This window comes from Vanessa cardui, chromosome 27 (assembly GCF_905220365.1).
Source record: "Vanessa cardui chromosome 27, ilVanCard2.1, whole genome shotgun sequence".
NCBI lineage: Eukaryota > Metazoa > Arthropoda > Insecta > Lepidoptera > Nymphalidae > Vanessa > Vanessa cardui.
The window spans coordinates 2,977,959-3,005,814 of record NC_061149.1 but is presented as its reverse complement, the minus strand read 5'-3'; the positions used below and the strand labels follow the sequence as shown (position 1 = coordinate 3,005,814).

Sequence of the window (27,856 nt, the reverse complement as noted above, 5' to 3'; positions counted from 1 at the left end):
GTGCTTTTATAAAACATTTTGATTTTGGTATCTGAGGAGTAAGTATATGATACCATAAATAATTCTTTTGTCTGTTCAAATCACCTTATAGCTTTTATTTCAACGCCAAGTATGTATGTGGCCTAATTTCAATAAATGCGTATATTAATTATTTAAACGGGTTTTACCTACTTTACGCGATCGTATAAATTTCAATTTTATAAATACTTAATTATATTTTAACCTTAATTAAAAAAATCTTTGATAAAATATTATTTATAACAATATTTCAAAGTCTACGGTATTTTTGTGTAAACATAACTAGTCCAATTTCTTATATCGTCAACATTGACACTTGTTTTTTTTTTATTTTGTTGCTTAAGATCCATTAGAGGATTGACAAGTCATTGAGATTTGAGATGATACCAGAATAATTACAGACACAATGTTCTAACAACTGTATCGTCGAAGATTTTACTAACAGTCGACCTTTACTTGGTGGTAGGGCTTTGTGCTAGCCCGTTTGGGTAGGTACCACTGTTATTTGGCGGTAGAATAACTGATGAGTATCAGTTATTCTACCGCCAAATAACAGTACTCAGTATTGTTGTGTTTTAGGGTGAGTGAGTCAGTGTATCTACAGGCACAAGGGACATAACATCTTAGTTCTTAAGGTTGGTGGCACATTGACGATGTAAGGAATAGTTAATATTTCTTACAGCGTCATTGTCTATGGGTGATGGTGACCACTTACATCAGGTGGCCCATGTGCTCGTCCGCCAACCTATACCATAAAAAAAAACCTTTGTGCAAGTCGTGATAGTCGTGCTCCGAAATGGTGAGTGAGCCAGTGTAACTACAGGCACTAGGGACATAACATCTTAGTTCCCAAACTTGGTAGTGCATTTACGTTATAAGGAGTTGTTGTGGTCACCTCTCACTGTAAGAAGTGATTTCTTACGGTAAGAGGTGGTGACGAACATACAATTAGGTAGCTCATCTGCCTACCTATATAAAACCCTTAAAAAACGGCTACTCCCGAATTATTGAATAGCTTGAGATCGATTTTAAATTAACTCTGTAATATAATCAGATCTAAGCCTTCTTGAATCATAAAAACAAATGATAATAATGTGTAGGTATAGATTTAAAGAAATTAAGATATTAACTGTTGCTTCTCAATAAATATTTTGTAATGTTTTGTATGTACGGAAAAATATTAATGTTTTTATGAGAAAATGTGATTCTCATAACATTGGTACAAGGAACAAACACAATCTTGTTACTCCTGTTACTCGACTGCATAGAGTCAGTAACTCTTTTGTGGGGCAATGTATACGCTTCTACAACAGGATCCCAGAAAGCGTTCAAAATGCTTCTGTTGCCAAATTTAAAAAAAATGTTAAGGAACGCTTGTGTGCAAAAGGTTACTATACAATTAGCGAGTTTATACTTTATGTTTGATAAAACACCTTGGGAATGAAACGATCGCCTCCTGGCTATTTCTAATCATATACTTCTATGTATCTTATTAATTTGACAAAAAAAGGTAACAAAAAGAAAGACCCGCTGAGTTTCTTTCGCCGGTTCTTCTCAGGTCAGGGTGTTCCTTTTTCCGAACCGGTGGTAGTGTTTATTTGACAATCAATAAGTAAGTGTAATGCTTCTATATTGAATAAAGGAATTTGAGTTTGAGTTAGGTACATGGCCGTTAAGACAGGCAGAATGTCTTCCTAGGACCTTCAAAATGAAATGATACTCGATTTTCGAAAATCGAGTTTTAATACATAAACTTTCGAATCTTTTTCGAAAAATCGGAAAGTTGAAATATGATGATGACCACGAGACACGATCATTTGCTCATTAATCATACTATAAATAATAAAGCTCGCAATCGCATCGGGGTTCATAATCGCAATTCCGATTATCTTAAAGAAAAATCAACCAACCTGTCACCAAGTAAATAGTGACAGAGGTTTGACATCTTTGTTTTTTTTTAATACTCTTATATAAAAGCCAAGGTGTTTCAACTTAAGTCCCTAATATTCAGAAATATTTTTATTTATTTTTTAAAAAGCTTTTATTTCACCATTTCACTGGTACAGGATCTATTTAACATTTTTATTTTTTAACTTTTGTAGGTTGTGTGGGTTAAATGTTTCAACTTGATACAAACAAACCCCACATAAAATACTCTTAAAATTTATGAACAAGAATCTTAATAAATATAAATAATTTTTTGTATGTTTAATTTTTTCTCAATTAAATGGTACAGCTACCATAGTCAAATCAAATATAAATAAATCTTGCAACTTCCCTATTTTACTGTGTAATATATTTTGGTTCATTATAAATGTATGTTTGTTTGTATGTAATTATATATTTTTTTTATTGTTTCAGAATGTCAACCCTGCTGTTCTGGCAGGGTAAGGGCAAGGCGAACGGCGCCCCCAACGGCAGAAACTGGATCCACGCGCCAGACGCTCTCGTTAAGGGCCACGTGGCGTATTTAGTTAAGGTATGTTCATCACTAACTAGATATACAGTGCTATAACTATAATAATATTATAAGTCAAAAGTCAAGTCAAAAAATTTAATTCAAAATAGAAGTGTTTGGTAGATTTTTGACTATCAACAAGATAGTCGAAAACCTACCACTGCACCGGTTCGGAATTTAACGCCTCGGACCTGAGAACATCATATTAGATATACAATATATATTTTTAATAATAATAGAAACATATATTTGTTATTTGAAACAGCCTGGAGGCGATCATCTCGTCCCCGAGGTGTGCAGTCATCTAGAAAGTCATTAGTGTTGTAATAGCACCCAAACGCTCATTAACGATTCTTTTGAATTTTATAACTGTATAAATGTTCTTAAATAATCTTGCTGTTTAGCTGTAGTTCTGAGATCGAGAGCCCACCTGCCTGTAATATCTAACCTTATCATGATCAGCTCGCCAGGGGTTTTCTTTTTTGTTTTATCACCCACCAGCTCTAAATATGCTTCGACGATATTCTGGAACCGATAACATACATTTTACACCAGAAGCTTTTTCTTTTTTTATTTTATTTAATGCGGATTTTTTTATTGGATTTATAGATTAATTAAGCAGGTTTATATGTATGATACATGGAAAATATATAGACAATTATGAATGTTGTATGACTCTGTAGAATACATATTTAGTACTAGCTGTTCCAGCGACGTTGTACGCGTTTGAATTTAACAAAACAAAATATTATAGTAGCTTAAGTTACTCCTTATTATATCAGTTATCTTCCAGTGAAAGTCCCGTCAAAATCGGTCCAGCCGTTCAAGAGATTAGCCGAAACAAGTAGTAAAGTAACAGCCCGTGAATTTCCCACTGCTGAGATAAGGCCTCCTCTTCCATTAAGGAGAGGGCTTGGAACATATTCCACCACGCTGTTCCAATGCAGGTTGGTGGAATGCACATGTGGCAGAATTTAGATTAAATTAGACACATGCAGGTTTCTTCACGATGTTTTCCTTCACCGCCGAGGACGAGATGAATTATAACACAAATTAAGCACATATATAAAGTGGTGCTTTCCTGGGTTTGAACCCGCAATCATCGGTTAAGATGCACGCGTTCTAACCATTGGGCCATCTCAGCTGCTGAGATGGCCGGAACAAACAGTCCGACCAAAATTGTAAATAGGCTATTTTAATATTACAAACAGACGCTTCAATTTTATCATATGTATAGTTGCATTGCACATAGTTATAAAATAAAGAGTCGATTATAATATCGAACACAGATACTAGTACTAGAACTACTGTAATATTATACGTTGATTATTATTAAGGTTCGTTTGTTTATAACAAAAGACCATATCGACCATTATCATACACGTGCGTGTATCGCTGTACGGGCGTTATCGAGGGGGCGTTAAATGCATCCAGATGATAGGATTATGTGTAACGCAATTGATTGATAACGATTTATTCATAATTATTCCCTTTCACGTAAGAAATTGATCAATCATATCAGTACATCTAGAAGCATAATCAACAACAACAACAGCCTATAAATTCCCACTGCGTTAGGCCTCCTCTCCCTTTGAGGAGAAGGTTTGGAACATATTCCACCACGTTGTTCCAATGCGGGTTTGAAGAATACACATGTGGCAGAATTTCTATGAAATATGTCACATGCAGGTTTCCTTACGATGTTTTCCTTCCGCTGAGCACGAGATGAATAAAAAGACAAATTAAGCACATGAATCAGCGGTGCTTGCCTGGGTTTGAACACGCAATCATCGGTTAAGATGCACGTGTTCTAACCACTGGGCCATCTCGACTCTTGAAGCATAGTCATCAATAAGCAAATAAGACTCAATAGAAGCATTGCCGTAATTTAATTTAATATTATATTTATTAATATAAGAAATAGTGGCAAGAATGCCAGCAGCATTTCCCCGTTGAATCGCGATTCCGATCCTCTGGGCAAAAACGAAGCAGGCCTCCTGTCACCGGTTGAGGCAATGAGGCGAGGTGTTATACTTCTGTTTTATTACCATAATTGATTGTCCATAATCTAACAACAGAAACAGTTAAGATATGAGATATTACAGATAGAATAAAAATTGCATTTTGATGACGATAGGATTCATTGTAAAATCTACATTCTGAATCGGTGGTTTCACTTAATATAGTTGGTTAATAACGATTCAAAAGTGCTTGCAAAAGTCTACTTGAATAAAGGATATTTTTGTTGATTTTAATGCTGTTGAGATCAGAAATTTGGAAACAAAATTAAAGAGGATATAAATAGTTAAACTCAAACTCAAAAAACTTTATTCAATATAGAACCATTACACTTTCTTATTGATGGTCAATTGAAATACTACCACCGGTTCGGAAAAGAAAATACCCTGACCTGAGAAGAACCAGCGAAAGAAACTCAGCGGGTTTTTTTTTTGTTGTTTGTCTCATATATTATATAAACAATATAATATGAGATGAAATAGCCAGGAGGCGATCGTTTAATTCCCAAGGTGTGCTATCGATCATAAACTCATTAATTATTAAATGCAATAGTGTTGTATTACAAATATTTTATTCATAAATATGTCATTCTAAGGTTTTTTCAGAAACCTTCCATGTAAATAGGCTATACTTTGAACTACATGATGTACTATTGCGTATATGTTATGCATTCAACAATTACTATTAATTATAATCAAGGAAACCCAAATACATAAGAAATCATCAAAACAAAGGATAATTACATGATTACATAAATATATAACTGTTGCATAATGCTGACCTGATTTGGCTATGCCTGATTAGATTCCATCACGCAATCAAACAGAATCTTCCTTGGGCTTGTAATTTACGAAAAACGCTTAAAATTATCATATCATCGTGAATTTTTGACTGAGGTCAGATCTGTCCTATATATGGCTACTTGGGTGGTAGGGCTTTGTGCAGGCCCCTCAGGGTAGGTACCACCCACTCATCAGATATTCTACCACTAAACAACAGTACGCAGTATTGTTGTGTTCCGGTTTGAAGGGTGAGTGAGCCAGTGTAACTATAGGCACAAGGGACATAACATCTTAGTTCCCAAGGTTGGTGGCGCATTGACGATGTAAGGAATAGTTAATATTTCTTACAGTGTCATTGTCTATGGGTGAGTGACCATTTACCATCAGGTGGCCCATATGCTCGTTCGCCAACCTATAACACAAAAGTCATGAATGAAAGACAACTGCTTGTTGCGGAGATGAGAATGCTGAGAGGAATGCGTGGTGTTACGCGAATGGATAGAGTAAGGAATGAGTACATAAGAGGAAGTTTGAAAGTGACACCGGTAGTCGAGAAGTTATGTGGAAGGCGGCTATCATGGTATGGGCATGTTATGCAGAGGAATGAGGAACGTTTTGTGAGAAAGGTCTTGGCATGAATGTGGATGGATATAGAGGTAGAGGACGACCAAAGAAACGATGGATGGACTGTGTGAAAGACGATATGGCTGGAAAGAATGTTACTTGTGAGCTGACGTCAGATAGAGATGTATGGAAGAAGACATGCTGTGCTGATTCCAAGTAAATTGGGATAAGGCCAGGATGATGATAATGATGACAATCCCCCGCCAATGTTTCATAGAGTTTCACATAAATAAAGATATATCTATACATATAATAAAATTGGAGTATCTGTTTGTACTATTAAAATAGCCTATTTTTTTAGTCAATGCATAAGTATTTATACACGGTACATATACCAAAATAACATTATTTACAATTTGTCTGCCTGTCTGTTTATGGCTAATCTCTGGAACGGCTGGACCGATATTTACGGGACTTTCACTGGCAGATAACTGATATAATGAGGAGTAACTTAGGCTTCAATATTTCTTTTTGTTAATTTCAAACGCGGACACAGCTAGTTAATCATAAACTTTTAGTAGTGCACAATAAAGCTGAATTATTAGCAAATCGCATGAAATATATAAATATAAGATGTATTTATCTATATATCTACTTTCAAAGGAATAGAATATAGATTCCAATTATCGATCCAAGTAACAAACCATGGATCAGATTGATTAAAACACTGGCCGTTAAATACAACTGTTATATAATATAAAACCTATTTGGTGGCGCCTAATTTATTCCGATCACGCAACCAAACATAACCTACCTTGATCTTATTCGTAAAGAACGAGTGTTGTATTAATTACTGTATCGTGGATATAGTTAACTTATATGTATGCATAAAACATGACTTGGTAACGTTTTTTGGACAGTAAGTAATTTGTATAAAGCAGATTGTTACTGCTTATAGTAGAAGTTGTAAATTAAACACTATCGTCTTAATCATAAGCCCACGTGGGGACATGTCTAGGCCCTCATCCTGAGGGGGCCTTAAATAATTTAATTTTTTTGTCACATATTTTCAGCTATGCTTATTTTCAAAATTTCCATATTTGATAAGGGCCCCAAATTCATGTATGCCCAAGCCGGAGCCCAAGGGCCCACCAAGCATCGCTGGAGACGGCTCTGAATATCATTACATATCCTATTGAAAGTGGCTTCGAAAACCATGGGTTGGTTATTTATTCTCATCCAAAATAAATTATCTTATTTTTGCCAGTCAACTTTTCTATTTAAAATAAGAAATAAACTGAAAAAATAGAGAAATAATCTGATATCAGTAGCGCGGTACGTAGGGTTAACAAGATTATTTTTTTATTTTGTTATGCTGACGGTCCTGGTTAAATAACAAAGACAAAGTTATTGTTTTGTGTTCGGTGATTAGTGTGCAAGTTTTCAAGATCATCAAACGTCTTAACGTTTCACGTTGAACTATACCGTTAAATTAGCACGTACGTGTCAAGTTAATAAAAGTGTGTTAATAAACAATAATGGCGGTCCCACACCTGATATCCCAATAAATCGTTTAGAGAGCAATCAAAACATTCACTGTTTTTTTTTTTCATTATAGTTTTTAATTCGACTATGATATACTTTTTCGAAGTATCATTACATAGTATAAAACATATTCCCTTACCGCTAAAATTACACAACGGATTTTGAAGCCGTCTTTTTCCATAGATTGATTCAAGAGCAAGGGTTATATGTATAATACATCCCCAATATAGTACGACTGATAAACTGTAAACATTGTAAGACACTGTAGTATATTTACTATCAGCATTGTTTACTTAGTGGTGGGGCTTTGTGCAAGCCACTGGGTAGGTACCACCTACTCATCAGATATTCTACCGCTAACAGTACGCAGTATTGTTGTGTTCCGGTTTGAGTGAGTGAGCCAGTGTAACTACAGCACAAGGGGCATTACATCGTATTGGCGATGTAAGGAATAGTTCTGTTTCTTACAGCGTCATTGTCTATGGATGATAAAGACCACTTACTATCAGGTGGCCCATATGCTCGTCCGCTAACCTATTCCATAAAATAAATATATAAAATTAGCTTGGCAATCTTGCGAAGTTGGGGCGGGTTGTTAGTTTTATAGTTTTATAATCATTTGTTTCCTTGTTCCAGTTCCTAGGCTGCACGCAAGTGGACCAACCGAAAGGCATCGAAGTTGTCAAGGACGCCATTAAAAAGTTACAATTTACGCAACAGCTCAAAAAATCGGAGACGAAGGATGGAGCGAAGTGCAAGAAAGTGGAAATCACCGTCTCGGTCGACGGTGTTGCCATACAGGTGAGATTTTTTTAATAATCTTTATTTATTTTTTATTATGCTTAAATATATACAAATATGAAATAAAACTAGTTACTGTATAAATCTTGACCGCGTGGAATGGTAGCAAGAATGCTAGAAGCATTTCCTCGTTGAATCGCAATTACGATCCTCTGGGCAAAAAACAAACCAGCCCTCCTGTCACAAGTAGAGGCAATGAGGCGACGTGTATTTATTTATTTTGTTTTATATTGTTTTAAAATACTAACTGCGTCTGTTATCAATGTCTACTTATATTTGATTTGTCGTTTTAAATTCCAAGGCATTTAAATTCGGAACAAAATGTCATTTTAAGACTATTATTGGTTCAATTGTACAGTCGGGGTAAGAAAAGGTTCGTCACCTTAAGATCTATTTTCGTGTGCTCAGTATGAGCGATAATCTGCTTTACCGATCGAGAATGACATATTGCGTCACAATTTGATGTTTAGATTCAAAAGGTGCTAAGGACTTAAGACTTGATAAAGGAATGAATTTGAAAACTGACAAAGGTTTTCTTACTCTGACTGTACATGTACGCAATTCACAATTTACTGTGACAATATTACTAATTGTATTAATATATTATACATGTATGTGTATGGCGATTTTATACATGCAGGAACACACATGCAATTCAAAAATAAACTCAATCAGATTAATAGAAAAATAAACTAAAAGCGAAGACAGATGTATGTTAAATATTAGACGACCTCCATGGTCGAGTGGTGTGTACACCGGTTTTCATGGGTACGTCACGCCGAGGTCCTGGGTTCGATTCCCAGCTGAGTCGATGTAGATTATTAATAGTTTTCTATGTTGTCTTGGGTCTAGGTGTTTGTGGTACCGTCGTTACTTCTGATTTTCCATAACACAAGTAAGTTAGCTACTTACATTGGGATCAGAGTAATGTATGTGATGTTGTCTCATATCACTTGATCACTTGATATTATTTTTTTGCTTGCATTATGTGTTTATATATGTGTTGTAATATCTCTTTCTCTTCGAATTACAACAACAGCCTGTAAATTTCCCACTGTTGGAAGGTTTTGGAACACATTCCACCACGCTGTTCCAATGCGGTTTGGTGAAATGCACATGTGGCAGAATTTCGATGAAAATAGACACATGCAGGTTTTCCTTCACCACCGAACACGAGATGAATTATAAACACAAATTAAGCACATACATATAGTGGTGCTTGCCTGGGTTTGAACGCGCGATCATCGCACGCGTTCTTACCACTGGGCCATCTCGGCTCGTATTATAACAAACCAATGAAACTAATTTGTTTTATATTTCACTCACGTTCTATCCATAACTACGCTAAAATGGCAGCTCGTTTTAAATAAACATTTTCACTTTTACTCGCCGACGTAACGATATGTTAGAATCGACGTTTCTATCTTTTATATAATTAGTTATGTACAACCCTAGAGAATTTATTCGTTTATCGATAGTTGTTACATCACTCAGGGTAGCTTCGGTGATTATTATTCAAACCTGATTTATTTTGAAATTGGGGTATTAAAACAGTTTTTGCTTATTCTGACCGCTTTCGGAAAACACGATGATTGGCGCTGTTGATTCAGTGGCGGATTTACCAATAGGCTAAGTAGGCTGGAGCCTAGGGCGGCAGATTTGGAGGGGCGGCAAATTTAGCCCAAATTGTCTTTATCTTACACTAATAAAAAAATCTTATAATTATATGTATACACATTACGTCCGTAATCCGTATACTCGTCACTACATAGAGGGTTGGAAAAATAATCTATTAACTGACTGAAATATCACCTAGTTCATAATCATACTAATAACGGGAAAAAGTCGATGATCACGATAGAAAACAAATCATAAATTTTCATTTTCAGAATTTATTTGATAGTGAAATAAACAAACGTATCGAATTTCAAAAGTCAGTAAGGGCGGCAAAAATCGAATAACTTACCAGCGGCAAATTTGCAAATTCACCACTGTGTTGATTGGAATTAGCTATCCCATAGTTTATGGGTGTGCGGAAATAGACATATACACTTGTGTATCAGGTCTGAAGTAGTTTCTTGTTTTTTAAATCTATCAACAGTTGGGAATCTTAAGTTTTAAGTAGAACTTTTCCTTTATATCTAATTCAGTGGCGATTCAATTATCTGTAAGAAATATGTATTTCATTTATTAATATAAGTTAATTCTGTTAGCCTTACTGGTGACATATCACTCATTGCCTCAATTGGTGACAGGAGGGCTGTTTCGTTTTTTGCCCAGAGGATCGGTATTGCGATTCAACGGGGAAACGCTGCTAGCATTCTTGCCACCATTCCACGCGGTCAAGATTTATACAGTAACCAGTTTTAGTTCATATTTGTATATATTTAATCATTTAATGTTATCAATTCTTATATTTTGTTAGTGTTTGATATTAAATATGTTTTAGAATCAAGCATTTTCAAAATTTCTTCAAAATCTCATCAAAAGTTTCACGCGATTAGCGACATAAATATACTATAAGTATATTACAATTTTATAAATATAACTATGCATTGACTTCTGACGTATGCCAAATTAAAATAGTAGTATTCTGAAACAAGAAACTCGAAACTCGTCACAAGCGTAAAATGAAAAGTATTAATATACGATATTAATTTTAAGAAATAACTGGGACAGAACTGGAATGGCTTATAATTCAAAAACAATTAACAGTTGTTAACGCAATTTGATTCGCAAGTAATCGACTAGATGTCATTAAATCAAAAAATCAAAAAATTCCTTTTGAACCGTCATTTTACAATTAAGTGAAGCTACCACCGGCAAGAAACTCAGTAGTTACTCTTTTTCAACATTTAAATAATACAAAGTCATGTTAGTTAAAACAATTATTTAAATTAATATATCCTGCTTGGAATTCAACAGGTATTAACTGCTCGCTTTTTTATCATCTATAAAATGTTGTATCGAATAATATGCTTTTTTTACCAATGTATTTTTTACAAACGATTTGAATTTACGAAACGGCAAAGTTAAAAATGTCTGCGGTATTATAGAAACGGATACCTTGCCCCAAGAAGGATTTATTGACTTTTGATTAATAAACAATAAAGTGTAACGCACAATATTGTTCGCCTTCATTACGCTACTTGAAATTAAGCCAAATATACATTCCAAAATTAGCTGGTCTGAATTTAAATACCGGCTTTTCATTGGCTAAAATTATCAGCAAAAATAGACAAAATTTGACAGCTTGCCATAAGATAACAAATACACGTATGTTTCGAGACTTATAAGACGTTTTTGAATCGAAATAAATGTTTCGAAATCCATCTGCAATTCATCGTAACAATTATCTTCACGGGTCAGACATTGTACAGTCTAGATTTGAACAAAGTTTGGTAACACACGTCACATTTCGAAACCGAATAGTTTAAATTACGAACGCGTTCCTAACGTAATGTTTTAAAACGGCGAGTTTCTTTTTTTATGTAATGGCAACTATTTGTTTTGTATGTTAATTGTCAATTTTTTAAATTAATCGATTCGAATCAGCTGGCCTTTCGTGTGTAAGGGACACAAGGAAGATTCGATTGGCGGGATTGTTAACATTAAAAATAATCGATGTATCGATTTGAAATTCGAATGTCTTTCGAAATTCATTTAAAATAATTGTTATGTAAAAGCTCGTACATGCTTGGTAAAGATTTTCTCATAGGTTCGTTATTTAATCACCGGTTTTTCTACCAATCAGGGATGGATTTCTGTATTTCTTTTTTAAAATTAGTTTGTCTGAAATTGCAATGCAGTCGGCATGAGAAATTTTGAATTATAACTTGTATTGAAGTTTATAAATTCATTTTTTTTTCTTACTGAAAATTCAAGACAAAAGATAAGTCACTAACATCCACTATTTAGTAATGTTGGAACTTTGTAATTCTGTTAGAAATGTAATTACACGAGAGACGTCTTGGATCCCATGGCTGACTGCCAACGATCTTTGCTATAATATTCTTATGGAATGTAATCCGAAATAGACAACTATTATTTTAGTGCAATAACATTACATTAACACTGACAAATAATTGAAAAAAAAATGATTTAAATTACGAACGATTGTTGACTGTTAAAAATAAAACATTCATAAAATTAATCGATTTATAAAATCGATTTCTAGGCTATCGTTGATCAACAGCCTGAATTAATCGTTATCCGTTAGTCATGCTATCGCTGTATAAATTGAATAAATAGTGTTTTCTCTACTAAGCTTTTTATTTAAGACTTTTATCTTTGAAATAAGGCTACACGGCATTTCTCTCACGACGTACATTACCAAGCAAAATAAACTGTATCTGCCACAGAGTAGAAATTGCACAGAAATGTCAGCATTTTTATATTTCGCACAGAGTGTAGAAATTAAGATAAGATTACACCGAGACACTTATAACATTCTTGTCACCCTTCGTTGCGGTCTTCTTAAAATATTTTCACAACTTATTAGCTACAGGCAAATCAAATCAACACAAATCAAAATATACTTTATTCAAGAAGGCTATTACAAGCACTTTTGTATCGTCATTTACAAATATATAATTCCACCGCGCAAGCAAGAAACTCAGTAGTTACTCTTTTTCATTATTTAAAAATACAGTCATATCAATTAAATACAATTTTATATGTATGTTGTATTTGCGATTTGCATATTAGTTCCCAATGCTGGTGGCGCATTGGTGTTGTATCGAATAGTTAATTTATACGGTGACAACGCATACGGCCAATGGTAACCAACTTCCCATCCGGCGGCCAATTTGCTTTATTTTACATTATTAAATATTAAAGTTAAACTATACAATAACAACAGCCCGTAAATATCTGGGCAAAGGCCTCTTATTTTAATAGGAATTCCATATTCCACCACGCTGCTCCAATGCTTGTTGGTGATTTTTTGAAACTAGACATGAAAATTCAGTGGTGCCTCTCTAGTTTTGAACCGTCAATTTTATCGGTTAAGATGTACGTGTTCTAACCACTGCGCCATCTCGAATATTAAAATTACTCTATGCCATTTCTAAAACCGATGATCTGTGTTTCGTCTATGATTATATCTCATAGTCCACAGACTATATTAACAGCAATTCGTGTCATCGCTTTAACGACCGCCTCTGTAATCATTTCCTGTGATTATAGAGTTGAGAATTTGTTTGAAGTACGGTTATACCGGTAATATTGATGATTTATGAAAAAAAAAGTAAATTTACACTTGCTGTTCCACAAGGCTTTGCTCGCGTGGGGCTTTTATTACCTGAAATTACAAACCCTACTTCACCCCATCACCCTTTCACCTAATTTGGAAATACTTTCTCTAAGGAAAGATTTTTTTTTAAGGAAGAAACCTGCATGTGTCTAATTTCATAGAAATTCTGCCACATGTGCATTCCAACAACTCTCATTGGAAAAACGTTGTGGAATATGTTCCAAAACCTTCTCCTCACAGGGAGAGGAGTCTTTAGCCCAGCAGTTGGAAATTTACAGGCTGTTGTTGTTGTTGTTATTGCAGACAGTATAAAGATGTAAAGAGGTTTTATAAAATAATTCAAAAGCTCCCAACACCAACTCTGCCATCATATAAACAAAATGCCGTTAACAGACATCTGATCGATTTTCCCTTTTGATGGCAAATTAATAAGAAATAACATCTCTATCTACATATATACGCGGTTTTTTATATCTTGTTCAGTTTTGAAAATCATTTTATGGTCATTATCATGGATAAGTTTCATAGGTTTGTATTTTTACCGCGTTGTTTGCTAATAGCTCATAATTGAGTTTAGGTAGATATACCACGGCAGAACTATGTATAGTACGACACAACTTAGATGTAGCATCGGCAAATTCAATAAAACCGATTACTGCCGATTTACACGACCAATAGAAATAGCTATATCGCGCCATTCGACGCTATTCGTCGCTATAGATTCTCGCGTCAGTTCAACCCGAGAAAGTAAGTGCATGTATATCGACGTGTCAAATTGCCGAATACATTAGGTCATATGATATTACACATTATTACGTTTGTGCAAAGATCATATTCGCGTGAGAAATAAATATTGATAATTTGGGATAGCGTACTTAATTCGGATGTGATCGATTTTACGAATTTTTCCAATTCTACATCTAAGTTGTGTCGTACTATAATGAAATGTCAGTTACTATGGTGTAATACACCTATAATTTTCTTGTGAGAAATAAATTTGCTGTTCATTTTTATCTACATAATTGCCTCACAAAATTACTATTAATTAACTTAATTACTAATACCTTGAGGTAATCTTGTAGATACCAAATTACATATGGCAACATTAAAAAAAAAAGTAGCATCCCTTGGTTTTCGTCAGTTGCAATACCTTATTTCATTTTGAATTTGAATTACGAACCTTTGTTTTCTATTAACGAGATTTTGTAAATCTTTGTGTTTGCCTACTTATATGTAGATAAAAAACTTCTGCCGTTGTTTGGACTAGTATTAGCATCATGAAAATTGTCGACATTAACTATTTTGATTAGCTTCAGAAAAATCTGAGATAGCTAGATAGGGATAGATATATATCTCTATCTCTATTAAGTTCTCACTTAACGTATACTTATATTCGTCTCATGCTCAGCGGTGAACGTCGTAAGAAAAACTATATGTGTGTAATTTCAACGAATCCTACCACATGTGTACACATCGACCCGTATTGTAGTTGCGTCGTGGAATAAGCTCCGAACCTTCTCAAAGGGAGGGGAGGAGATTAAGCCTTAGCCCAGCAGTGGGAAATTGACTGTAAATTTACAGATATAGAACTCCTTGTCTTAAACATAATGGGTTACTAAGTGGTTTACGCTTAGTAACCCATTATGTTTAAGGTTTAATTAGGTCTAAGTCTGACGAAGGGAAGGGAAAATATTTTTTTTTTTTTTTTTTTTTTAATTTCAGGAGCCGAGATCAAACAATGTGATGTACCAGTTCCCATTGCATAGGATATCTTACTGTGCGGATGATAAAGGCGCTAAAAAGTACTTTTCATTCATCGCTAAAGGTAATTGAAATAATAATTATTTTTTAACTTATTTTTATGCTATTGCTTGGCGAACGAGCATATGGGCAACCTGATGGTTAGTGGTCACCACCGCCCATAGACAAAAGCGCTGTAAGAAACGTTAACCATTCCTTTCATCGCTAATGCGCCCCCAACCTTGGGGAAGATGGTATGCCCCTTGTGCCTGTAGTTACACTGACTCACTCACCCTCAGACCGCAATACAACAGTACCAATACAGAAAAACGCTTTAAAAACATTTACCATTCCTTTCATCGCTAATGCGCCACCAACCTTGAGGAAGATGGTATGCCCCTTGTGCCTGTAGTTACACTGACTCACTCACCCTCAGACCGCAATACAACAGTGATGAGTGGGTGGTACCCAGTCGGGCTTGCACAAAGCCCTACCACAGAGCATTAATTAGCGACATTTGCAAATTATTATTACTAAAAATGTTATACTAGTATAAGCTTACATAAAGTAGGTAATTACTATTATTAATTATTAATACTACTTATTTGTCTTAATTTTATAAGACAATAACCTGCTCTTTTATTAGATTAAGTTGAAACAATTCCATAATTCTGTCTACAAGATAAAGAATTTTGTAATTTTATTTTTTCAGGTGGCAGCACTGTTAACGGGGTGAATGGCCACGATGGCGGCAACGCTGAGAAACACGAATGCTTCGTCTTCATATCGACGAAGTTAGCGTCAGAAATAACCCTCACTATTGGCCAGGCATTCGATTTAGCTTACAGGTAACAACACTATTCTGATAACAATATTTTGAATTTGGAACCACACATGTAACCATAATTTTATTGTACACACACATGTGCATATTGATGTAGAACAAAACTCTGATAGACAATATTTTGAATTTGGAACCACACGTAACCATAATTTTATTGTACACACATGGATATTGGTGCATAACATAATTCTGATATACATACATGGTTACATTCAAATATTTTGAATTTGGAACCACACATGTAACCATGATTGTACACACACATGCATATTGGTGCCTATTATTCATGACAAGATAGGGATCTTTCTTAGCGTGTAAAACAGCAGTGTGTCTATAGACTGTTCCATTAGAAGTCCAGCCGTTCCAGATCAACCGTAACAAACAGACAGACAGACAAAAAATTAAAAAATAAATTGGTATTGGTACATTGTAATTTTTAAGATCAGAACCTCCTTGTATGTTATAACAAACTGTAGCAAGGGGCCTCGTTCTTCCATGAGAAAGATATTTATCTACACTAATATTATAAAGAGGAAAACTTTGTTTGTTTGGTTGTAATGAATAGGCTCAAAAACTACTGGACCGATTTTAAAAATTCTTTCAACATTCGAAAGCTAAATTAATCCCGCATAACATAGGCTAAATTTTATTTTGAAAAAAATAGGGTTCCGTAAGATATTTTTGGTTTTTCGGACAAAAAAGGAAAAAATCTACCAAAAAAGTTGATTTTTTGCGTATGATGCCTAAACTATAAAAGATAGAACTATAAAATGTTCTAACTCCGGTCCTTAGAGGGCATAATGGCCTCCGACCCTAAGAACCTCATCAGATTCGTGGCTGATGTTGGTCTGGCTGAGGTGTTGTGATCACGAATTTGAGGTTTATCACAATAGATCCAAGCGCCGGTTGCAGTAATTCTCCAAATGTGACCGTGCCTCAGCAGTAGGGATATTAGAAGACTGATTATGAACCGTTATCTACGCGGGCGAAGCCGCGGGCGACCGCTAGTATAAACATAAGTTAGAACAAATAAAAAAAATTTCAATGAAATATACGAGTATAGCTTGATTAACTAAGACATTGTATTTATTTCAGGCGGTTTTTGAACGACAATGGAAAATACATAGAGATGCAAAAGCTGACCTTACAGAATAAGAAGCTCGAATTACAAATGAACGCTTATAAAAGTCGCTTACAGGTAAGATTATTATTAATAAAAACAAAAATAAATAAAATGTGTATGAAACAAGGTTATATAATTATATATTGTGGCCCCCTCTCATGTGGGGGCCCGGGGTTTAATCTTTCGAAGTTTTCGGGTTTCAAGCCGGGCACTGAATTTTCATATGCTTTTTGCAAAGCTTTTTAAGCTAAAGAGGTGAGATGGTTAAAGTTTTTTACTACCTTAACTCCTTTACCTTAACTTAACTTTACCTTAACTCGTGATCGGTAAAGGAACAATTTTTTCAAATGGAATAAAACCATTGGCGGATTTACAAATCTGCCGCTAGTAGGCTACTCAATTTTTGCCGCCCCTACTTTTTATTGCAACATTTATGATTTGTGTTCTATCGTCCTCATTACATCGGTTTCTTCCCGTTATTAGTATGATTATAAACTAGGTGATATTTCTGTCAGTTACTAGATTATTTTTCCAGCCCGCTATGTAGTGACGAGTATACAGATTGCGGACGTAATGTTTATACTATTATACATATAAGTATGAGTTTTTTTTTTGGTATTGGTTAGCGGACGAGCATATGGGCCACCTGATGGTAAGTGGTCACCATCACCCATAGACAATGAAGCTGTAAGAAATATTTACTATTCCTTACATCGTCAATGTGCCACCAACCTTGGGAACTGCCCCTTGTGCCTGTAGTTACACTGGCTCACTCACCCTTCAGACCGGAACACAACAATACTGAGTTATTTGGCGGTAGAATAACTGATGAGTGGGTGGTACCTACCCAGACGGGCTTGCACAAAGCCCTACCAAGTAAATTATTTTTTTAATTTCTGTAAAATAATAACAAATTTGGGCTAAATTCGCCGCCCCAGGCTCCAGCCTACTTAGCCGATTGGTAAATCCGCCACTGAATTAAACTATAAAATATTTCTTTGGATTATTTCCAGGAACTGTCAAAAATAACCTACAAGGACGACCTATCAGCCTACCTGTCCCGTAACAACCTAACCGACATCGCAGAGTTTAAGCCCCCCCCGGAACTAGAGAAACAGATCTCGTCTCTCACCCTCGCGAACGGATTCAGCGCCATGAACGGAACTAAGACTGATATCGGTGAGTTTTAAAGCAAGAATTACTTTTTTTATAAGCAATTTCATTTTCATAGATAACTAATCCATACTTATATTTATTATATTAAAATTGCCCTCTTTTACTCAATGCAGCGACTGAAAAAAAACTAAAAATACATGTATGTCTACACGGTACATATACCAAAATAACATTTTTTACAATTTACGTACGGCTGGACCGATTTTGACGGGATTTCCACTGGCATATAACTGATATAATAAAGAGTAACTTAAGCTACAACTTTTTTTATTTGTTTTTTTTTTTGTTGAAATAAAGGTCGAGGGTACAGCTAGTTACTAACAGAAAATTATCCTTATAGAAGTTGGTCAGACGTTTGGCGTAAAAATAGCCTATTCGAATACAAGTTTCATCAAATACTGTTCAGACGTATTCGCATTAATAGTATACGTATAAAAAAATATATTTTTCATTATCTCCGAATATTTGGATAGTGGGTAATGGACGACGGCAATATTTTGTACATGTATTGTAATATACATGTATTACTTGATTAGTATTGTAATATTATCACTACATATTTAATTCTAGACAATCCGGAAATCTAATAATAATAAATAAATATAGGACATCACATACATTACTCTGATCCCATATAAATAACTAAAGCAATTGTGTTATGGAAAATCAGAATCATCGACGGTACTAAAAACACCCAGACCGAAAACAACATATATCGTACGACAACCTCCGTGGTCGAGTGGTGTGTACACCGGTTTTCATGGGTACGCCACTCTGGGGTCCCGGGTTCGATTCCCGGTCGAGTCGATGTAGATTACCATTAGTTTTCTATGTTGTCTTGGGTCTGGGTGTTTGTGGTATCGTTACTTCTGATTTCCATAACACAAGTGCTTCAGCTACTTACATTGGGATCAGAGTAATGTATGTGATGTTGTCACATATCGTAATGAGCGTTAGAACTAAGTATCATGTATTATTCGCAGGTGCGGATGTCTTATCAAACAACTCGACAGACACTTTTAACTCGAGCAACGACAATAACTTGTTGTTATCGACACCTCCGCCCACGCACAACGGCAAAACCAACACTACTGGGTGAGTAATGGCTTTATTGTGATAGGTGGCAAACGAGCAGTAAGGACACCTGATGGAAAGTGTCCACCGCCCCTGTAGCACCAGGGGGCTTGCAGGTGCGTTGCCGGCCTTTAAGGAAGGAGTACGCTCTTTTCTTGAAGGTACCCATGTGATATCGGTTCGGAAAAACCGCCGGCGAAAGCTGGTTCCACAAAGTGGTTATGCAAGGCAAAAGGCCTCCCCTCTCTTTGAGGAGAAGGTCTTGGAACACACTCCACGCTGTTCCAACACGGGTTGGTGGAATACACATGTCGCAGAATTTCGATGAAATTAGACACATGCAGGTTTCCTCACGACGTTTTTGCCACCCCCAAGCACGAAATGAATTATAAACACAGTTTAAGCATGAATATTTAGCGGTGCTTGCCTGGGACTGCCTTGAACCCGCGATCATCGGCTAAGACGCACGCGTTCTAACCACTGGGCCAACTCGGCTCTTAGTAATTGTATGGATTCCCTAAATTTGCCAATATAGTCAGCCAGTAATTAAATGGAAACTTGTCGCTATATAAACATAAGAGCTAATATCAAACTCAGCGGCGTGGACCTTTAGCCCAGCAGTGGGATTGTGATGTAAACTAAAAAAATGTCATGATGTGTACATTTGTTTAATAAAAGCAAATCCAAAGACCATAGAGGAAACTTGTTTCGAAAATAAATTTAAAAGTATGTATCTCTTATTTGATTTAAAATGTTTTAATTTCTTTCAGCAAATTCCTGGGTGACCTATCAACCAGCAAGAACCCGGTGGTTGGTACAAAGCTGGAAGGCTTACTGCTTAATTCAGACTCGGACAGCGGTAAGATATTTATTTAATTGACATAAAGAGATTTCCTTAGTTTTTATTCTAAAATGATCTTAAACTAGGCGGTAATAAGGTGCAACTTCGGGCATATTAATTTCTATCATAAAATATTTGAATTAGATTATTAGTTATGGTAGTAAACTTTCTTTGTTTGCATGAACAGTCGGGGTAAGAAAATTGAAAGTATTCAGATATTCACGTGAAAATTAAAGCGTGGGAAGAAATTAGTACACAGTATTCTCTTCGCTTTCTTTTTCTGCAGAGTCTCACGAGTTCACAGAGAACCACCGTCTCTTCGAAATCCATAGTGGCAAATGACACTTCGATTTCGAAAATGTTTTGTCACTGTCTCTATTAATGAGCACACTCCGCTTTGGAAACGTGACGTGACAATGACAAACACTTTAAAGTCACCGTGACAAAAGTCACCAGTGCGCGCTAGCAGTAAGACTTTATAAAGGAATTAATTTGTAAACTGACGAAGGTTTTCTTACTCTACTGTACAGAAATATTGTACCTCTGTATAAGATTGGCATAAAAAAAGTAAAATAGCTCGTTATATTTTGTCCACTTTACAAATTATCTTTATAAATTTTAGTCTATGAGTATTTCTGATATACAAACTATGTAATTGTAAAGTTTCATTCAAATCCATTCAGTAGTTTCTGTGCTAATGTGTAAAAAACGTCCAAACATATTCATTAAAATCGTATATAAATGTCATTCTATTTTCAAATTTTTCTAGATTTCGATCCGCGTGCTTTCGAGTCTGAACCCGTAACGCGATTCACTACACCAATCATAGACAACAACGTGACCCCTACTCCACCGTTACGTAAGTATCATACACTTAATATTCTTTATTCAAAAATAACGATCCTTGCTAGCTTAAAATACAGATAATAAATATACAAAAAAAGATGTGTTAATTTAAATCACATTAGAAATTTTAAAATTATCAGCGATTCTCTAATATGTTGTCCAAGTATTTTAAAAACTTCCCCTCGAATCTCTATTAAAAAAAAACCCGCATCAAAATTCGTTGCGTATTCGTTGCGTTATTCTACGTAATGAGTGTACACCTACACCACACAATGAAAATAAATAAGTACAACATGGATCCAGCATAAATAAAAGAGACGTAGAATTTTAAACAACTTATTTATGAATGAAACAAAAGCTTATATTGCAAATAAAAAAATCTTCACTTTTATTAAATAATCTGACTACCAATAACCGAACGATTTTGCTTACAGTGGCCCCACCTCCGAAAGCATCAAAGCGCCAACAACAACAACAACAGCAACAACAACAACAACAGACATTTATGCAACCGATCAACAACGACATTTTCGGTTCAACACCGTTCTCAATGCCGGCTCAAGTACAGCCGGTAACGTCACCATTTGCCGCGCAAACTGCTGTCAATGTCAAACCGAATTATGACATAAGCGATTTTAATTTACAAACGTCCGTATTCAATTCGAACTCCTCGTTCACAAACGGTCTGACAGGATACGATCCGTTCGATACCCAGAAATCTGGTAATATATTCGGTAACACGTATGGCAACACTTTCAATGGTTTCGGTAACCTCAGTGAGAAACAGACGGTTGAATTGGACAGCAGTTTCAATGGTTTCCTAGATAAGACTATTTCGGAGATGAAGGTGAGTATTTGATAGTAATGAGGTGTTTAGAGCACCCGAAAGATGCGAAGCTTCTTGCGTGTTGCATGAAAAATTATGTAAATTTAAAAGGATCAATAGGTCGTTGAACTTAGCGCTGTGAATTTTTTTTTTTTGTTAAAATGTATTTACGGATCACCCAATAAATATCAATCAATTTATTTAAAAAAATTGAACAGAATAATATTGATAAATTCACTCCAATTTTTTTCTTTACTTTTTTTTAAATTCTGTCTCTCTCACAGACGACGATATAAGTCGTTCAGTCAAAATTTCCTTCGTTCATTCCCCATGCGTCAAGAAGCTTCGTTTCAAAAAAAATGTTTAAATCAACTGTCAATTTCTTTTTTTTAATATTCTTCACGCAAATGCTGTGAAATTCGAATCGAATCCACGACCTTAATATTTAATGTTTATTTAAGTTATGTTGCTACTGCTAGCTTTATAAATACAGATTAAAAATATTTATTTATAAATTGATTTTCGTAGGGTACATTTAAAATATCATAAGAGTATTAAGATCTGTTTTTTTATACAGCTTAATGAGTGGTAAGTTTAACTTTGTTAATTCGTGATTATTGCTCCCAACTACTCCCCTCTTTAAATAATCTCCGTAGAGTATAGGATTACGTTTCTCTATATCAAAGTCTATTTGATATGTATTCCAATTTTAAATTTGTAAAAAAAAAAATTTTCTTAACTTATTTTATTTTTTTCAGGATGGATTTAGCAGAGGGATCAGCTTTGGAAACGACGATTTTTCAATAGATAACCTCGATCCCCTGAAAAAGAATTAAATACAACGCATAAATCTAATATAGTAACAATTAACAAAATCCTTGTGTTAATTCACACAACATAGCATATATAATAAAATATTATTAGATAAAACTCGTTTAATATAATTACGTTGTGTGAGTTGAGCCGATGGTTCGAAAATTAAAAAAAATGTTGCCATTTGGTTACAAAATACGTGATAATAGGTATTATTCACGTTTCCCCTATTTTTATAGACTTTTTTTTTCATAAAAAGTATTTAATGAATCTCCAAAATTTTTTACCAGTATCAATACATATTTACAACAAAAAAAAAATCAGTGATATTTTAAAACTTAACATTGTTAACTGCTCAATGTCATTCCAAGAGTGCCTTAACATTTTAAAAAGAAAACATTTTAGTAGATAAATTAAGTGCTAAAAAATATATACATATGTAACCATAAATATGAAACAACTGAAAAATTTGAAGGTCGCCTCAAATTCTGTGATAATTCTTTTAAAATTGAGGCACTTCAAAATGTATTATACAATCGGATTCTTGGTATAAAATAAAATATATTTTTTTAAATATTGAAATTTCAAAATCGAAATTTTTATTTACTAAAATCAAACAATTTTATCTGCATTGGAAAATTTATGTATTAAGCTTATATTTGGTTATTCAATTTCTTACATAGGACTATCGAAGCAATGGAATTTTAAAGAATTAATTTTGATTCGAAATAATCGTTATTGTGATCGAAAGTGCATCCTTACACTAAGCCAGTTTTAACATTAAAAAAAATTGATTAAAGCAAATTCTGTTAACACTGAATTTGACATATAAATCAAGAGATTTTTTTTTTCATTTTGTACAAATTATTTTGAATTTAGAATAAATTTTCGTATTATTTTTTTTTTATTTTATTTAAAAAACATGATATACGAATGACATTGTTGCTTTAATTTTTGAAAACATTCCAATATAATATTTTAATTATATAACTATTTTAATCCTAATAATTTTAAGTAAATTTTAAATTGTGTATATTAGTTCTTATAATCTGTTGTATCTCTGTCTCATTAGTGGAATATTATTAAGTATTGTTTACACTAATGTTACTTTAAGGCCAAAAGATATACATAATTGTGTATGCAGTAATAAAATTTATGTTTATAATGTTTCGTTTCATTATTGATACTAAAAATATAATAATCATCACGAACATTTCATTTTATAGCGCCTTCTATAATCGTAAATAATAATAAAGACCATATTTTGAAATACTTCTACGAAATATTTCGTATAAACTTCAAAAATACTCCGTATATAATCTAAATTAATTTATAAAAATACTTTATATATACCGAAAAATTATCTCCAAAATTATCTAAAAGATTATTGTGTTAAATTATTGCAACGCATTGATTAATCGTTTCTTAACACTAGAATAAAATCAAAATTAAAAATCTATATATTTTATTACAATATGAAGTGTACACGGTCTAAGATAGGTAAGACTTACTTCTTTATAAAATCTGTCATTTAAATAAAACAATAAATATACAGAAACCTTAACATAAAAATACAATGATTTTTACTTGATTTATCTTGTACTTTTAAACAGTTGTATTAGTACAAAATAAGACGCATATATAGAAGAAATTGTTCAACAGGCTCGCAAAAAGTCAGTAATATTGTGAAATAAAAGATTTGATATAGAATAAAATATTGAAATATTTTTAAAATGGTGAGACACATTCATAAATTGTAATCTTCAGAAGCTTATTATTAAATGTCACTAATCGATACGTTAAGGAATACAATATCTCGTAACGAAGTCATCGGTAAATTATCGATATATTTAATATCGATATTAATATTTGATCGATATATAACATCCCTAAATTTATTGACATTTACGACCTGACGTTTGTTTTGTTATCGTCAAACAAAAAATGAAAAACACCGAAACTTAAACATTTTAACGCATAAAATGTGTTAAATTACAACAAATGATCTCTTAAATGATCTGATTTGAATATATTAATATTATATTTATAGTATTACGTCGAAATATATCAGTATTAAAATAAAATGGTGGACTTAAGTGGCGGCCAGGACGGTCCCTTAGAACATGCATTTTCTAATTCAGTATTTATCATTCCCGGGATCGTCGTAGTTACATTATCAGGTATGTACTACCTTTATTATGTATTTAATCTTAAATTATTTATGTCCATAGTTCTGTACTTATGCCTGAGTCGTTATTATGAGTTACAGTTTTTTATTCGAAGTGATATTCCTCCAGCTACTTCTATTGACTGCATTTGATTTTAAAATTAAAAAGGAGGTTTTAATATAACAATTTATTAAAAGCGAAATAAAGATTGATAGAAAGTTCGTACGAGATCGCCGACTTTTATAATATACTACTTTATGATATTAGCTACTCTCCCGGATTACCAATAGTACAATAAGATCAACCCATATAATAATCATTTAATTAATAAATATATTAAAAAAACATACATAGACAATATCCTATATGTTTTGGCATATAGACATATGTCTACTATAAAATGCACATAAATACAAAAATACTAATGAAACACTGTCTCTCTGTCTGTTATTCTTTCATGGTTAAACCACAACTTAATTTTAATAATATTGCTTATGAAGCAAACCTGAGCCTAAACGAAGGACTACTGTATAATAATTAAACCTGCTGTGATGACCAGGGGAATAAATGGGCCACTCAAATTGTCTATATAACATGTAAAATCAAAGAAAGAATGACAATAATAAATCTTACTTTTCAATATGATTTTCTAATAACTAATCCATATTGTGCACTAATAACAGTTCTTGATTAATATATTTTTATTTATAATTCCTCACGATTCCACTTAATCTTATTATTAACTTAATGTTTCAATTCAAGTGTAGTTCACAATCAAAATGCAATTTTTTGCACATCCATATTGAATTACAGATTACCCCAACTAATGTTATAGCATTAATTCCATGTTAAATGTTTAAGAGCTAAAAGCATTCATGAATCTCAACTGTACATTCATTCATTCTCCTGCCCTTATCCCAATTTTATTTGGATAAGGGCAAATAATAATAAATAATCTCAAACTGTAAATATTGTCTTAAAATCAAAGTTAAATATTGTTTTTAACACAACTCAAAATTACACATTAAAATTTAATACAAAATGTTGTTTGCCATTTTTCTTCACCAGTATGTCCACCGATAACCATGGTGTTCGGTTATTGTATAAGAGTTTGTGCTGAACCTTCTAACGGCAACAGACTAAAACAGAAGATCGTATTAAACCTACCATGATATCATTAAAGTGGCAACATTATTATAATAAGATACTAGACTCAAATCAATATCAAAAGAAAATACCATTTTTATGTATAAGACATAATTTTTTTCTACATATATATTGTAATTTTACATGAATTAATATGGATAACATCTTATAATCAATGTTTTACGATTGAAATAACTATATTCCTATGATATTGACATAATAACACATGTAATGTACTGTTGTCCTATGACGCCTTGCATTTGAAATTGAATTGGAAATTGGGATGTTATGTTCACTTCCATTATCAACACTAGATCACTCAAGCTTCAAACTGGATCACAACCATAATAACAAGTATTAATACATTATTGCTGTGCTGTGCTGTAAACTGCTATAAGTGGGTGGTATCTACCCAGACTGGTCAAACCCTATCAGTAAGTTAATGATTGAAATTCAATGATATCAAGAATGTGGAAATTTGACACTAAATATAGCCATTGATATTGATCCCGTGCTTAATATCTGGGAGTTAATTCTACATGATGGTTGTAACTGGTTCCTGATTCTTATTTCTCACAAAAACAAACCTCAACAGAAGCATACCCGGAGAAATTTTGGTATGATATAACGGTTAGGATACATTTGTGATTCCTTTTGATTTGATAAGACCCTAACCCATCTGTAATCAGATCGCTGTGCTAGAATAGGAAAACGGTAAGACAGTAATGATATTATGTAGTTTGGTATGTTTATAGTTCAAGTTTTATTGAAGGATCATAGGCTACTTTTTTTATATTATATTTATGTCTAAAAAGTTTTATGAAATTTGTTCAGGTAAAATTTACGTGTGTTTAGCTATTTAATACTATAAATGCGAAAATAAGTCTATTTGTTTGTTAAGCTTCCACCATTGAAACGAATTTAATGGAAATTGTGATGAAGCTAGCTTGACTAAGGAAGGACATGGATATATTTTCATAAATTTTCCTGAAATGCGAAAGAAACCGCGGCTGACAATTAGTATTTATATTTCTTAATAATGTTGATACTTCCAAAAATCCTTTGTTCAAAATTTCAACTTTCTAGAATTAGTCGTGGTTGTAAGTTGATACTTTGATACAAAGTTATAGTAATTATAAACGCCGGCCACGCAATTGTTTTTATTAATATTGACTACTTTATATAAGCTATAAAAATAAATGTATTATCTATGATTAAAATTGTACGAAAGTATTATTAGTGTATATTGAAACAATCATGTTTGGTGCAAAGCATAAGATACGGCGATTAACCTTTAAAATATGACATTGGCGCCAAAACTTTTTTTGTGGTTTCATATTCTAAGCGTCAAAAATAGGCACTATCACAAAACTCATTTTCTATTACAATACTTTAAAAAAGTTTTTATATTTTGTCTTAAGTTTTAATGAAATTCTAAAAATGCAAATTTATAGAATTTGTGTGTTAGTAATAATTATTTGTTAAATAATCTCTTATATCTTGTACTTTATAAAGATAGACATCTGGCAAATAGCTAGTTTTATCGATAATGTAATTATTAATCCTTTCAAAATAATTAATACCTATCAGTTACGATCCATTCGAAGTCATGGTTCGTTTGTTTTTCGTCGATATAATTTGATATATTTCTTGATCGATCACAGATTAATAATAAAATAATTTATAAAAGAAAAAAATATAAAGTACTACAACAGATTTTAAGATTTGTTGAATATCATCGAAAAGAAAATCGAATTTTATTTTTTTAATTTTCATATATAACTTCATATAGCAATATTTACCCGAGAAAAAAAGTAG

The 27,856-nt window shown here is 33.4% G+C and overlaps 1 protein-coding gene across 5 annotated transcripts in view; it reads left to right on the top strand.

Annotated features, from left to right (window-relative positions):
• Nucleotides 1-23,889, top strand: part of LOC124541216 (PTB domain-containing adapter protein ced-6) — a 94,015-nt gene extending 70,126 nt beyond the window's left edge. For 4 of the 5 annotated variants that reach the window (XM_047119090.1, XM_047119091.1, XM_047119088.1 and 1 more), the window contains 11 exons: nt 2,380-2,497; nt 8,023-8,187; nt 15,164-15,266; nt 15,894-16,029; nt 17,121-17,223; nt 18,162-18,327; nt 19,308-19,419; nt 20,169-20,257; nt 21,009-21,098; nt 21,520-21,932; nt 22,670-23,889. In XM_047119090.1, the coding sequence (XP_046975046.1) occupies nt 2,381-2,497; nt 8,023-8,187; nt 15,164-15,266; nt 15,894-16,029; nt 17,121-17,223; nt 18,162-18,327; nt 19,308-19,419; nt 20,169-20,257; nt 21,009-21,098; nt 21,520-21,932; nt 22,670-22,747 (1,572 nt within the window). In that variant the 5' untranslated portion in view covers nt 2,380 and the 3' untranslated portion in view covers nt 22,748-23,889. The remainder of the gene's footprint in view (nt 1-2,379; nt 2,498-8,022; nt 8,188-15,163; nt 15,267-15,893; nt 16,030-17,120; nt 17,224-18,161; nt 18,328-19,307; nt 19,420-20,168; nt 20,258-21,008; nt 21,099-21,519; nt 21,933-22,669) is intronic. The other variant, XM_047119092.1, reaches the window with a different exon arrangement.
• Nucleotides 23,890-27,856: the final 3,967 nt, after the last annotated feature.